General features: G+C 38.3%; 2 protein-coding genes across 6 annotated transcripts; one reads left to right on the top strand and one right to left on the bottom strand.

The window, feature by feature from the left end:
- The first annotated feature begins 429 nt into the window (after positions 1 to 429).
- On the top strand, positions 430 to 4,399 carry LOC131738032 (protein ripply3-like). The gene is made up of 4 exons (XM_059030879.1): positions 430 to 1,162; positions 1,695 to 1,758; positions 2,248 to 2,306; positions 3,377 to 4,399. Exons 1-4 carry the CDS (start codon positions 1,056 to 1,058, stop codon positions 3,543 to 3,545), a joined length of 399 nt encoding a protein of 132 aa, XP_058886862.1. The 5' UTR covers positions 430 to 1,055; the 3' UTR covers positions 3,546 to 4,399.
- Positions 4,400 to 4,554: 155 nt separating this feature from the next.
- Positions 4,555 to 15,864, bottom strand: LOC131696561 (phosphatidylinositol N-acetylglucosaminyltransferase subunit P-like). Of its 5 annotated transcripts, none has more exons than XM_059030872.1 (5): positions 15,707 to 15,864; positions 12,524 to 12,609; positions 12,267 to 12,339; positions 11,797 to 11,915; positions 4,555 to 7,639 (listed from the first exon to the last, which is right to left on the bottom strand). In XM_059030872.1, exons 1-5 carry the CDS (start codon positions 15,730 to 15,732, stop codon positions 7,476 to 7,478), a joined length of 468 nt encoding a protein of 155 aa, XP_058886855.1. In that variant the 5' UTR covers positions 15,733 to 15,864; the 3' UTR covers positions 4,555 to 7,475. The 5 variants fall into 5 exon arrangements, with proteins under 5 accessions (XP_058886855.1, XP_058886860.1, XP_058886859.1 ...); XM_059030877.1 differs by lacking the exon at positions 15,707 to 15,864 and adding an exon at positions 15,101 to 15,696; XM_059030876.1 differs by lacking the exon at positions 15,707 to 15,864 and adding an exon at positions 14,741 to 14,827.
- Between the last annotated feature and the right edge of the window lie 15 nt (positions 15,865 to 15,879).

Here is a 15,879-nt window from a genome sequence, read left to right as displayed (position 1 = left end):
AACAATCCCTCTGTACCGTATTATCACGCCTATCGGGGAGTGAATCGTTTAAAATGTGATTATATTCTCTATAATACGTTATTTCAGGTCCTTGCCGTGAGTGCTCCATGCCGGTTGGGTAACGCTGTGAGGCGTGGTTGTGTGAGTCGCCGTGATAGAGAGTTTAATGATCATATAATCATTGTAGCAAGACCCTCTGCCGCAAGAGGGCGACGGAGAGCGTTGTGCTAGTGGTAATGTCAACATATCATTGATGCCCTGTGAAATAAGTCAATAATAACATTATTATTATTATTATTATTATTATTATTATTATTATTATTATTATTATTATTATTATTATTATTATTAGTAGTAGTAGTAGTAGTATTGTTATACAAAGTTCATTTTCATTTTTCAGTATTTTCAGTCTGCAAGTCTTCAGATACAGCACAATGCTAGTTAATCAATTGATTGAATAAATAAATATGTTTTAAAAGTTATTTTAAACATGGAGAATATCTGCATTTTGGAAATTAAGAAAAAAAAAATCAAGATGTGTGTAGTTTTGCTGTACGCGATTTCGAGGTGCCCTCTCGGTTATAAATACATGGTTAACTATACTGCAGCTTGCATTAAATTAATACAACCGTGATAATGAAAAATAAAATTATACCAAAATGATGAATCAGAATTAAGTTGGTGCACATGAAAGCATTAAACGGCCGATTGTAATACCGAACAGGCCTAGTGGCTATTTGTGATAATGTCATCGTCACAGCCATTTTCAGACACCGGCTTAAACTCTTCCATTTTCCCGATGTCACTTCATCATCTCCCCTCAACGGTATGTCATCGTTTCTGATGCATTGTATCAGGTGCTCAGCGGAGACAGACATAAACTCATTAGGAAGGAATCACACCCACTTTTTTTTTGCCGTGAGCCCTGTTTACCCTGGGTGATGGGTTTGACAGGAAAGCCTTGATAAGCGGACGGGTCCTTCGAAGCATTGCTCAGTCAGTGTCAGAACTTCCTCGGGCTCGCCAGCGCTGGATTGAGAGGCACGCCAAAGCACATGAAGATGCAATCCACGGGCTACACTCTTAAAGCACAAGTGACGCATACCTGCCAGTGCTGCAGAAGAGCCTTTCATTTACCACTGAACCGGGGACCACCAAAATGGTATGTGCTGCATTACATTATATAATACCCCTTCCCTTTAATTAGCCTAGGACAGATTTTAAATCAGTTCGTTTATGATTTATTTTTTCAATTTATTAATACATACATTTGATTTATTTTGTTTATTGACACGGTGTAGTTTTTTTTTTAAATAAGTTTACGCATAATAATAATAATAATAATAACAACTTCAGTTTCTTCTGCATGTTTTATTAATCTAAAAATAGCGTGTTTCAGTGAATTTAGTTAGCAGACTTCCAATGGAGATTCCGTCAATACTTGCCCGGACGTCAGAAAGTGTTAAATGAAACCCAACAAAACTTGACAATGTGTTAAACTGTGTTCGTCAAGGAAGATTAATCAGTCAACGGGGACACCATTCCAGATCACACTGTTAATGTTGTTTTATATTACAGTACATAACGAGTAAGGCTAAGCAACACATTAATCTGTTGTTGAACTGTTATATACAGTACTGTTAGTTAAATGTGAGTGAAGAGGCAAGAAACGATACTGTGTTTCTTTCTGGTAGCAATGCTGCGATATGGAGACCCTGGATCCAGTCGAACAGAGACGTTCAAATGAGTCAAAATCAGGTAAGAGATTGTGTGAGTTGTAATAGAAATTAATACTAGAATAGACCTGCATTGATTTTCAGAGAGAGGGATGAATTGCTACGGGTCTGACAACTTACATGGAGACATATTGGAAAACAGAGGTGCAATAGCTAATATATATATATATATATATATATATATATATATATATATATATATATATATATATATATATATATATATATATATTAGCTCAAAGAGCCAGCTGCCCTTATATATATATCAATATTGCAAACTGCACTTTGGATGAATATATTAGCAAGTTTTAGTAAAGCTATACTATCTATTCTGAGCATTTGCTTGTACATACAAATCTCTTTAACATGTGTTGGTGCTGTTCGTTTTGTTCAGAAATCCATCGTGTCTGACTTGTGCTTCATGTTAGTGTCATGCCTGTTGCAAGCAGCCCCTGTAGGTGCTTGTTAAAGAGCAGCACATGGTCATGCATTGGTATTGGTTTGTTCACAGACAGACAGTATGGGCGCTCGGAGGACAAGAGGAGCTGTGGGGTTCCAGCATCCAGTCAGGTGTGTACTGAAGGTATATCACGCCAGCAGAACGATACACACTTATTGCAGTGATGTGCGTGTTACATTGTGCTGGAGTCTGCTTCATTAAGGAGCCCTCCTGCCTACACTGTACTGGACTTTTGTGTTTGTTAAATGCTTGTGTTCGGATTCTGTAACAAGAAGTGATGTATGTGTTAGAAGTTTCCTATTTTTGTAGTTTTAAATTTTAAACACAAATGCAATCTCTTATCATTCCAAGGGTAGTGCATGTCCAGTACAGACACATGCACTGCAAGTCACTTCTCTGATTCCAGCGAGGGTGTGATATCTCTGTTTAAAGATTATTAGGTGTGTTTATAAAGTTTTGCTCCGGTGCCCAGTTTGCACCATGCTTATCTGAAAGTAAACGCAGTTAGTGATGCAAAGCTAGAAATACACAAGCGAGAATGTTTATTTAATAAGGATTAATTACCTCTTCAAGAGCCAGGCTGTTGGACACATCCTCATTATTTCATCTGTACAATCGTTATTGATGTTAGACTACAAACTAAACAACGAACCAAACTATTTTTATATTTCAATGACACAAGCTAGGTATACTAGCCTACTCTGTGCTGGTACTTAAAGGGTTAAATGTAGTGCAGTATTGTTTTTAACCCATTAAGTGCCAGGGTGCTTTGTAATTTTTTGAAGCATTTGTAACTGGCATCTACCTGTTATTTTAATTTTCTCTTTAACTATATTGTTACTATAATATACTCAAATTTTGTGAACCGCAAAAGGTAACTCTTGTTGTAATGTATCAAATTACATAAATACAGCTTGTGTTCTGATTTTTTTTCAAAGAAAATTAAATTCTCTACTCGGTGGGTTAAGAGGACAGATCTACGAAGCTTTTGTTTGTTTGTTTAATGCAAGAACAAAGTTTTAGTTGTTAAAACTATAATAAATATTTTGGCTAGTGCCTCCTTCAGGTTTACTGAATTTTTACGGGAGCAACAATAATGGAAGTCAGACCCTATATATTTCTTTAGGATATGCTACTTGTGAATAAAAATGTTTAAAATGTTCTTTTCATTTGTCCCTAGACTTTACATGCCCAAGTCCAAATCCCACGACTATCTGCACAGCATGGGAGAGAAGGTTCTGGCCTGCTTCCCTGTGCAAGCGACAATCCACTTCTACAACGATGACTCGGATTCCGAGGAGGAGGAGGAGGAGGAAATCGAAGAGGAGAGGGGCCTCCCTCGGTTATGATGACAACACCGCAGATCTAGAAAGGGGAAACTACACGGGAAGACGGCCCCTGTTTTGAAAACAGAGGAATGAATACGCAGAGGAGACGGATCAGTGGCTGTCAGGAAACCCGGCCTCCTCGAGTGACAGACACAAAGAAACATGGATAATTAGGTCAAGCACCAACAGGAAATACCATTGAGTATGAAAGGCGAGGGCAGGGCAGCTACGCTGTCTAAAAACTCATGTGCAACAGCTGGCTACAGGGAGCTGGCAATATTATACTGGGGTCTTTGTTACTTCAGTGTCACAAAGGCAGAATCCCTTACCGTAGTTTAAAGGATCTGCCAGGACTTTAAGTCTAGCAGTAATACGGTATATTTTTCATGGTAATCTTGCAGTTAATTTGCTTCTCCCATGCTTGCACCATGCATTGAAGAGTTAGTATTCAAATTACTCAAATATCGTGTTTTCTTGATCTTATCTCGGTTACAGGCAACTGGAACACAAGAGCTTTTGTAGTTGTATTAGTTAAACTGTTTTTTTTACCATTCTTTACCATAGTCTGAAGTGCTTTACTATGCTTTACTTCACCATCACTTTTTATAAGAGATACAACTCATTCACTTTTTATTCTAGACCTAAGTAGTTTGTATAATATTATTTCATACCCTAAACCACTATGATGACCTCTTGGGTAACAATGTAAAACTACTATGTGGATACTTCTAATGCAGTTGTAAATTGCCTGCAATGCTAGATTGGTGCAATGGGTTTCTTTTCATCTGTATTAATATTAGATGTAAATGTTACTGTTGTGTATGTACAAATTGTAAATATTTTATAATAAATTGTAAAGTTTTGTGTTGGTTTTTCTCAAACAATAAGTCGAAAGGTTTATTTCGTGCATAAGCAAACACAAAATAGCATTAAGAAATGTGTTAAACCATGTTGTTGTTATGCTAGAATTTTTGTACCTAACAGTTTTACCATTCTTACCATGTGTTTGTTTTATTTATTTATTTTTAAATTCAGGATATACAAATATTTCCAACAATATTAATATTGCAGATAAAAAGAAAATAGCACATATTGTCGGCTTCCAGCTTGACCAACATTTCACAGCAATGTAATTGAATTATATGCATCCCAAATTAGGGTTTTAAAAAAGCAAAGAAACTAAACATCTTCAACACAAGAAAAGGGGTGCACTACGAGGCAAAACAAAAAAGTGGTTATAACTCTTTAAAGACGGATACAATGCATAGTTTAGACAAGCCCTGGTGGAAGTTAGCATTGAAAATAACCAAGAGTACTACAGTATATTTTTTATCTGTGCAGACAGTTAAGTGTGATTAGTTTTCTTAACTGCATTCCTCCATGCTGTGCAGCTGGTATAGGAGTCACTCACCTGTCCCACAGGTTCAGCAAGGCAGGATCCACACCAGAACCATCTGGGAGAGTAGCTGTGCAGAGGTGCGACCAGGAGGGCTGCCTGACATGTCTTGGAGTAGAGCAGGATTCTACTTTCAAGTGATCAATTACATTGATGATTGGCTGCTTTTACAAGCTTTTACAAGGAGGCTCTGTGGTCCAGTGGTTAAAGAAAAGGGCTTGTAACCATGAGGTCCCCGGTTCAAATCCCACCTCAGCCACTGACTCATTGTGTGACCCTGAGCAAGCCTCCTTGTGCTCCGTCTTTGGGGTGAGACGTAATTGTAAGTGACTCTGCAGCTAATGCATAGTTCACACACCCTAGTCTCTGTAAGTTGCCCTGGATAAAGGCATCTGCTAAATAAACAAATAATAATAATATTTGTACAGTGACTTGCAAGCAACTACTGCTTAGGGTAGTCTCAGTTAAAGGGTATATAAGGACCTTTTTATTTTATTGTGTTCCATGTTCCCATGTGTTGCTACAACTGTTTACGTAAGGTGTGTGTATTGTTTTAATTTAATTTTTTTTTTTACATTTTGACCACTTTTTAAACTTTTAAATTGCATTCCCTGCGTCAAGATGGCTTCGCATGTACCCGCATGGACCGCTCAGAACTACATTTCCCATCATCCTTCTGCTTACATATGTAACTGAGATGGATTTACCAGTGAGCAGGAGGATGATGGGAAATGTAGTTCTGAGAGGTCCAGGGAATGCAATTTAAAAGTTTAAAAAAGTAACACATGGGAACACATAACACAATAAAATAAAAAGGTCCTTATGTACCCTTTAAATCAGCGTGGCCAGTTATTAACAAACACAACCTGTAATGAACCTAAAAAATACTGAAGCCTTAAAATGATGTAGATATACATTACAATTGACATGCACCTTTACTGCAATGCCTCCCAGCACACTAACTTAAAGCATTTGTTCCAAGTAAAGGTATTTATAAACCGTCACAGCCAATAAGTTTACAAGTAGAGTAGCTGTTATACAACAGGTAGAAGCTCTCTGAAATACCAGAATGACCGTTCCTTTACCGTCACCACAGTGAATTCTCATCTTTGTCAGACATGAATGCTTAACTAAGAAATAAATACCTGAAAATTGATTCTGTCTAGCATAACATCCAGTGTGTATGTGTGCAAGAGGTACATTTAATAATCTATCCTATTTAAATCTCTATGTGAAATGGTTATTTTGTGCATGTTCTTGTTATTTAGGACTAATACCTCCACTAGTTCTTTTTGATAAGTTGCCAAGGACGCTTAAGGTCTGCAAAGTAGCATGTTATCACGGCACATGGTGCTGGTGATGGAGCATGACCAAGTGTGGTCCAGAGCAGGGTTTGAACCTGTGAACTTTCAACCACGAGGTCACAGCCCTACCTGCTGTGTCACCAACACCCAAACAAGACAATCCAAATACTGGTTATTGAAACAAGCAGCTTGGATTGACTCAGAAAGAGAGAAATAGGCTGAGACCCATGGCTGTCACTAGAAAGAACAGAAGTTATCTTTGGTGTCTCATTTCCTTTTCTGTTAATAAATACCCTTGATGCTGTATTGGTCACTTGAGGTATACCTTTTGACCTTGTTTTTTATCTGATGGATGGTATCCCATAAATCACCCAAGTCAGGCTACGGATCTTCACTGCAGTACTTGACAATACAGCCAGCGGGCAATGGCCCGCGGCTCTTCCCACGAAAGACTGATTGCTAATTCTTACCAGCCAACCCCCACTGGAAGGCATGGAAGCCCTTGCAGCCTTGGCCCTTGCTGTACCCTTCAGGAAGTGTCACTGAATGGTGATCAGATTTAGGGCTAGATTCTCAAAGCTAGTCACTTCCAATTTGTCATGCGTACGGAAACACCAATAACTATTTTAAAATGACCCAAAACACATCAGTTCATATTACTCAGTCTCAGCCACAGAAAACGACCAGGTTGATGGATTAGCCTGCTTCCAGATTGAGATCTAGACCTTACTGAGCAACTTTGGTGGGAAAAGAAACAACAGGTTAAGAATAAAGACCCAGCCAACACCGGTTCACCATCTGCACTGCATATTCATGGGAAATGCCTTAAGTAACATGTCTCAATGGTAATCATTCATTTAGTTTTCATTTTAAATACAAGTTTACAATTATTACACCCACTTAACCCTGCCATATGTGTGCTTTAACTAATATTCAGGAAGAGTTCATTTGAATCAATATTTGATCCTCCAGAAAGACTATACAGGCTCCAGTAAGTTATCTATTCCATACATAATGAGTTATTCTTTATTTCTGATAAACAAAGCCCACTGCTCTGGTGAATACCGGGGGGTTCCTAATAGATGAAGCAGGGATCCAACTTGGTCCCTAAACCTAAGTTTAGGATTCAGCTGGACGTGAAGGCCAGTCACCCTTAGCAGTAGTGGGCTCTGACATCTGATCTACTTTAGTTTATATTAAGGGCCGGGGTAAATCATTACACTTGGGTTTAAACACTGCGCTGCTATTTGATCACAGCCCTGTTTGTTTTTGATGCTTTATCTCAGACTCTGATGACAGTGCTGCAGCAGCCCCCTCCCCCCGCAGTGTCTGGGGCTGGGCACTGTGTGACAGGCAAAGCCCAGGTGAAACTGAGCTGCTTTGCTGCTCCACCGCAGACTGATTGAAGAGCCCTGCTGAAAAACAAGCAGATAAGAGTAGGGTTACGTCTATTTCACTTGCACCTCAGGCTGCTTGGAGGGTCATGAACTGTAATGACCTTAACTACCCAGACACATACAGCTATGATGTGGTGCAACACTCATAGGCTTAACCCTTATAAAGTTTGGAAAAAAATGTAAGGAGGATACTGTTACAATTGTAATAATAGAAACATTAGCAGACACAGTGTTACCAGCAATGGCAACATTTGGAACAAATATTGCACACTGGTACAGATATGGATTGCTGATGTGTATTGGTACCATTGTACTAATGGCTCAATCACTGCATTGCCACTGAAGATCATTTGTAAGGGTAATGCATACTCATCTATACCTTTAAGCATGCAGAGAATATATAGCAGTGCGAAACAGAAACTTAATAAAAAGAGACAAAGATTTAAATGTTTAAATATCATGGATGGTGATCTACTTCTTCAGGGTCTTTACGGTACTGATAGTGATAAATACAAATGAATGAATTTGCCCTCTCTGGATGCTGGACGGTTTTAACATTGCTATATTTGAATTGTCCTAAAACTCTAGAAGCTGCTTGTTATTGCCTCATCCACATATCACCTTAGACCCAACATGTTGGCCATGTGCTGTAACAGGGCTGTTGCTCATGGTAACCTACTTTTGCACAATGCTGTCATTTTGTATTTAAAGTTGTGTATTAGAATGATTAAAGATTTCGTGTGTTGGTTGTTTTATTATCTGTTGGTATTTTGTTAATATATGTGTGCTTAGCAAACTATATTATCTGTACGTAGTAAATTGCATTTAATATCTCTGCCACTTAGATGAATTGGCAGGCATCATCAAACAGATTCTAATTAACTCTGCTAGCCTAAAGGGTTATATGAAGAGCTAGGAACAGAGTTCATCCAACAGTCAGCTTTAGTTCTGTCACTGGTGTGTGATGGAACAGCAGTATTTTAGGTCATTGCAATTTTCCCCTGTGAAGATAGCTCTCAGCAAACCTCTATTAGTGTTGCTATGATCACGTTCCTTAAGCAATCAAATGAAGTGACAGACTCCTCCCTTCAGGTTTAGAGATAGCATCAGATGAAGGAGATTGGGTCTCTTATCTACTCTCCTGTGCAGCCTGGGACATGCTCAATCTATACCGAGTGGCAGGAGTCAATCCCAAACTTTTACTCTTACCGAAAGAAAAGCCAAGCTGAGGTGGTGGCACTCAAAGAACTCAAAAAAGCACAAAAAAAAAAAAAAACACTGGAAATTTGAATGTGTGTCCAGTTTAATTTGTACTAATTCAACTGGATTTTAAATTCCACTATTACACAATATACACAATGCATTCAAATAGGAGAAAAGCTATTGTGCTACCACATGGCAGAAATCTAGGGGATTGCCATGGCAACTCCAATTGCTAAACGTAAAGAATATTTAGTGCTAATATGTGAAATTAAATATGGGCACATTTATTATTAGCAATTCCAGCAAGCAGAAAGCGCAGAAAGCACAGACAGCACAGTATAATTGATGCGGTTGCTGCCCAGTGGGTTCAAGTCTCTTAGCGCTTCTGTTTGTCATCATTTTAGTACAGTATAATCCTCTGAGCGGGCACACCACAGGGCAATTTTTTTCTCCCTATTAGGCAATATACAGAATTTCAACTTTATGAAACATACATGTCTAATTTAAAATAAAGAAGCATACACGAAGCATCTTTTTTTCGTTAAGGCACAGAAATACACCACAAACACACTGCAATCAGAAACCACAGGCAGAACTGCAGCAGAGGACACTGTATGTACAAAACATATACAGCATGTTACAGTATGGTTTATATATTATTATTAAAGTACATATGCCAACAGGATTCATCATGCAGTATACAGCATACGGAGGGTTGAATGAGGATATAGTCTTCATTCCCCCAAACTAACTAATGCCAGACGTGATAATGAAACCCTAAAGCTAATTGATGACCATACCATTGCTTGGTTACATTTTGCTCCAGTTTCTACTTGTCGTTGTCTCTTTGATGTCACAAGAGATCTCACATTGTTATGAAAATGATTTGATAAAGGGTCCTGTTCTTCTTCGTTATCTTTCAGAGTAAACAGTTTTGTATTTAACCCTGGCTAACTTCATTCCTAAGTATCTGGGACTTCAGACGCAGTTGACGCCTCTGGACTGCAGCCATTATCAGATAAACAAATACAAAACAGGGATTTCAACCTAAATGTAAAAGTTCAACAAAACAGGGCCGGAAGCATGTCTAAGTTTATTCATGTCAAGTCCATTGCATGGTATTATTTCAGAACTAAAGGTTTATCATTAGCAGACATATTCCCCAAAACAACTGACATACAGTACAAGGGAAGAAAAAACTGTTATGTACAAGACTCCCAGAAACACCATTTCTATTTAGGTATAGTAAGGATTCAGTGTTAATTCTAAACATGTTTGACGACTGCTAATAAATAAATATAGTGTGCACCTGTTTGTTAATGTGGTGGATCTGAAGACTGCACTGCGACTACAGTTTAGAATTCTACACACATTAGTGGAAATGAGGTATTTCAAGGCCATATTCACAAAACTGTTTGAAGGAATTTTTACTTGACATTTTTATCAGGTTTGTAGCTCATAAAAATAGTTTATTCTCATTTTTCAAAGCACTATTTTATTTAAGGGAATTTTTCAAAACAGACCTTAAGGCTTTGTGAATACGGCCCATATTGTCTAAAAAACAGAGCATTCCTGGTCATTGCTAGAATGTGCAATGTCTGAAGTTCTAGTTCCAGGGCGTGCACCCTGGTAAACTAAGCACTAGCACCCCAGTCCCAACTGAGCGCTCAGTAGAAATGATGCTGGTATGCTTCCTCTCCGTTTTTCCCCCAAACAGTTATTCCTCTAGAAAATGACTGTGTTCATTTACAAGCTTCTTCCAAGTTACTTTTCACTTGGTGATTAAGGTGGCGTGGTGAAAGGAAGAAAATGCGATTCACTTCACTGATGGAAACATCCTTTAAGCTTGGAACAGCTCCCTTCTGAGACTCTTGAGCCTGCTGGCTCTTAGCATAGCTGTCTGCAACAATGAGGTAGAAAATACCATTAATGTACTGGCGGAACAGGTTATAAATAAATGAAGCTACAGCAGACTGTCACTAACTCAAACCAGTTAGGACCCTGTTCACATTAGCGATGTGTTCAAAGTGAATGTACAGCTGAGGCAGCTCTAAATCTTTCACACACTCATCAGATCAATTGTGATATGGAAGTTTGTTTTCTCCAGCTGCTATCAGCAGGCATTTCATTGTGATAGCATGGTTCAAGTGGGTTCAGAGTAGTACTGTATTCATACAAGTTGTTGCAAACACCATGTTTAGAGGGACATACAGTTAGAAGAAAAACTGGAGACAATCTTACTACAAATGTTCAGTGTGGGGGTTAGTTTCTTTTGATCAAAGTGTTTTTTTAGCACATAATTGTAGTACAAACACACTATTACTAAACATTTTGTAATGTCCTCTTAAATATTCATAATAACTATAGTTAAATTGGTCCCCTTAAAGGTGAAGTTGTATTATTTTTACAGTACTGTGTTCATTGTTGCTTAGATCAGTGTTGCATTTCTGATCACGCTAAAGACATTTTCTATTCAAGGGATTAGAATTATTATTTAATTATATTATTATAGTATTACGACAGTGTGCCGGCCAGCTTCATTGAAACTATTACAGAGTTGAATATATCTTCTGAAAGGGAAACTTCAGTGAAGAAAGCAATGGGAGGCTCTTTGAAAAGATTTGACACTAAATAATAATAATAGCACTTGTGTGATGGATAGGTCTGCGAGTCCTAGCGTGTAATGGGAAATCCAGTTAGAAAACCTCAATATCAACTGGTGGCGCCAAAGTTGCATCACTACCATGTGACACTCCCAGGATGGGGATGGAAGCTCTAGACTCAAGTGGTCACTTGATAAGTTTAAACACATGAAAGAACAATTACAGAGTGGCCCCAGTCTGCATTCCCAGCCAAGATGTTTTGAAGATCAAGAGGGCTTATCAAAATTGAATCTAGCAATCTAGTATTTACTTTCCATTTTCTGGTCTGGATAATATTATAGCATGTTGGCGTCCAGTGTAACTACTCACCTGTGACAGTGTCCACAGAGTTAAGTGGAGCAGTGCTCATCATGTTGATGCCTAGCAGTAGCACGAAACTAATTGTCAGGGCAACTAGCAAATACATGGGCAAAGCAACTGCCCAATACCTGAAATCATAAAAACAGAAGTCATTACCAAGCACAGGATACTGCATCTATTTCATATGTGTAATTTAACAATGTTTTCTTGAGAGAAGTAAGTGACTTTATATCACATACAAGCACTGAACTGGGGAGAGGTGCGTCTAATTGTATTAGGTAAAAAAAAAAAAGCTCTCTTAAAACAAAGCCATGATTTTTGAAATATTCAAAAACAAATGAGCATCGTCTAGTGACAACTTCCATAAATACATAACTGCAGTCACATGGAAATAACTGGATTGATGGTAAAAGCGTGGACAGATATCAGTTAAGATTAGTCCCTATACCCAAACAACTATTATTAAGATGATCACTTACTTCTGAGGCCAGTACGTTAAACCCAAAGAGTGCAGCCAAGGTTCGGGAACATAAGCCCACACCAAATAAAGAACTGAAAAATTAAAAATAAATACATTAGGAAGCAATCATTTTCCGATACAGACATTCACCAACAGACCATTGACTAGGTTTTGAAGGTTAGCAGGTCCTATAGACTTTGCTCTTCCTGTTGGAGATATAAGCCGTCCTTTAATCTGTGCAGACACTGTACATCAATACATTAACAATATACTCACTGAATCCAAACTGAGAACCCAAGAATAGGACGAAGCCATAGATGGCTCTTTCTGGTAAAGGGGACGGGGAGTTCACCATCATTCTCCTGAAAATGTACAGAATATACTGATTGATTGATTGATTGATCGATCGATTCTAGGCAGCGTCAGACAATTTTGTCAAAGCTTTATTTATACCATTATTAATGGGAGATGGGAATTAAATGTGTGACGTCAGAAATGAAAAAAGTGATTACTATCGTGTCAAATTCAGTTTATTGTAAATTTGTAATACTGCCATTTGACCATTGTTATTTTCTAAATAACATAAAAAAATCTACAAACATCTCCGAGCAACAGTGGGAACGTTTCCTGCAGTTCACCACCAGCACGTAATAATACGGTGGCTCGTGGTGGACCAACTGCGCAAAAACGCGTTTTTCGACCACGGCTGATATACATTCCTTTCAGAATAGTATGAAGTGCCTTTTATGGAAACAAACTTAAAGTAATACAAATAACATTAGTGATGCCTTCATCCTCTATAAAGTAACATAAATGTACAGATTATACTGCAGTATACCAATTGTAGGGAAAGCATACTTGTGTGCTAATATGTTAACAAACGCTTATCAACTTGTAATAAAGTAAAACATAGAAGTACGATAAAGCATAAAAAAATATATATATATTGGGAAAACATAGTAAATTCGAAGCAAAAGCGTAGTAGTAATGACTGTGAAAATGGGCCTTGTTGGTTATGCAATGCTGAGTAAACTGTTTGGAAAAGGGTGAGGTGCATCTCACTACATTTAAACTATAAGGTGAACTTCCCAGCGCCAGTCATCCATTACTGAACACACACCTGGCCATCTGATCTCCTATGACGACACTTAAGAGAGACACAGGATAACTGATTGCTTGCTCTGCAAGGACAGCTAAAAACAACAACGTCTGTGACCTGAGGGGAAACTTAGTGAAACAGCGTTACTCAGCAGCCGGCTTTGAGAAGCCTGTCCGCTTTAATGTGAAGAGGTCAGGAAATTACCCTAATAAACGTTGAATCAGGTCGGTATACAGTAAAAGCGTATCAGTGTGTATAAGCATACAGTAGTGAAGACATGGGCAGCCATATCAATTGACACAGTGCAACGCGATGTACAGTAAAGCAAACTTTACAGTGCAACGTTCTAGCTTTAAACATAGAAGCATATACAATGGAATAGAAAGGGATTTCAAAAAGTGAAAGTTTATATATTTAAATTATTTATACGATTATTTGTTTACACACACTTAACCTTCAGCAGCTTTCCCATGTTACCCCCTCCCCCCGAAACTTCATGCATTTTAATATCTGCAAATTATTTTAAAGGGTAATCCATTCCAAAAGTGCAAAGAAATTTGAATTCCCAACCAACGCAGAACTACTGGGTTGTGCATGTCCCTAAAAACGAGATTCTGCAACGGGGGCTGTTCATCTGTCCCAATACTTGTTGGAGGGCAGTCAATACATTATTACTAAGAAAGTGGCCTGTCTTTTTACTCATTATGTAAGGAATTGAGAAGCAACCACCTTGAACTAAATGTATTTAGAATCTAAATGCAAATCCAGTCAGACTGCGCCATTCCGTTTAAAGACACAAAAACTGTGTTGACACATTGATCACTCCGGAGCAGGGAAAACTGGGAGCGAGGAAAAGTTCATCCACTTTACTTTGTAGTTTTTACCTTGTGCTGGCTGCCTTGCTGGAATGTGCAAGGGTCAGCAATTGGTCATCTTTATGGTTCAGATGTTGGCAAAAAAAAAAAAAAAGAATTGCTATATAATTTCAAAATACCACTTAATAGTAACAAATCCACCATAACATAATGTAATTGTAAGGAATAGAGCTAGTATTGGGCTCATTAAAAAAAAAAGCTTTCACATATTAAAAAAAGCGGTCAAGACTGTGTTGTCTTCCTTAACGCTTTCATGCACGAAATACAGAAAACAGCTGAAAAAATAGTTTTGCACACATAATGAATATATTGTAATGAAAGATGGTCGAGAATGCAGTTCAACACAGCACTCTACCGAAAGAGAGTCCCAGAGGACCTAGTTGGAGAGTCGGACACAAAATAATGCACATTGTGATACATGTATTCAAAGAAGGCACTGTGTACGACCGATATAAACACGGACAGAAAACAACCAATAAACGATACACACACACACAGAGTCCAGAGGCACGCCTGCACCTGCAGCTTGGAGAGTTTCTCAGTTCTCAGTCTGCACCAACAGCGCGGCCACCGCGTCCTGCCTGACCTCGGCTGTTTCATTGATGAAAATGTTTTACATTCCCCCCCCCCCCCCCCCCCCCCCCCCCAATTGGTTATATGATAAACAATCGCATCCTCCTGTGGTCTTCATGCATTTGCGTTTTCCCATATGTCCCCATATAAAGACGAAGAGAGTTTTTTTTTTTTTATATATGTCCCATGAGGTCGCAGTGCATGAAATGGTTAAAAAAAATCTAGAATACTCTCAAAACTTTATTTATTTAATTAATCGACTCGGGTGTATAATTCTAGTCAAAAAGCACAATTTAATGTGCGTACCTGAATTGGTAACGAGTGAGTGACACGCGCTCAGTAGTTCTTTTTCTCGTGGTTATTTATATACACGGTTAAAAAGGTTTCCAACAGGCAGGGCAGTAACATGTTTATATTTAAAAGACTACAAGCACAGATGTCAAAGACGGTTCAAGTTTATATCTGCAATGTAACTCCATCTAGAAACGTGAGTAAAACACCAACAGAGGGCGCTGTAGACAAAGCGCTGGCACGTTGTCAAAAAACAAAACAAAACCGTTTCCGTTTGTTTTTTGTTTCAGAATATGAATGGCTGGGGGGGACGATATAACTGGAGATGAATGTAATACATTTACGATAGTTCTTACAATAACTAAAAGAATATTATCAATTATGCTACTAATTATTATCAGACGAAATATAAATTTCAAAAACAACGGAAACATACTCAGCACAAACAAAAAACAACATGGACTGGAAAACTGGATCTCTGAAATAAACACAGTTTTAAGAAGTTTCTTTGCTTAAGTGATAACATCAGCTGGCACACAAGCTTGCGAGCTGGCTTGAATCGTTTTTTTTTTTAATTCTCCCAAAGTGGGGCGATCTATAAACCTAATTTCAGATACCCACTTTAAAACAGCAAACAGCGTCTTCATTTACACGCGACAACAAAAAGTCACAACATCACCGTGCTGTATCCCAAACAAACTTAAGTCATCGGTACTCATATATCTCCCAACCCATTTTATAAGGTTGTTTAAGAAGCTATTGTGAAAAAGCTGAGAAAGACAGGAAGTCCTGGA

Source organism: Acipenser ruthenus, chromosome 9 (genome assembly GCF_902713425.1).
Source record: "Acipenser ruthenus chromosome 9, fAciRut3.2 maternal haplotype, whole genome shotgun sequence".
Taxonomy (NCBI): domain Eukaryota; kingdom Metazoa; phylum Chordata; class Actinopteri; order Acipenseriformes; family Acipenseridae; genus Acipenser; species Acipenser ruthenus.
The sequence above is the reverse complement of the archived record's forward strand: the minus strand, read 5'-3'. Positions and strand labels throughout refer to the sequence as shown.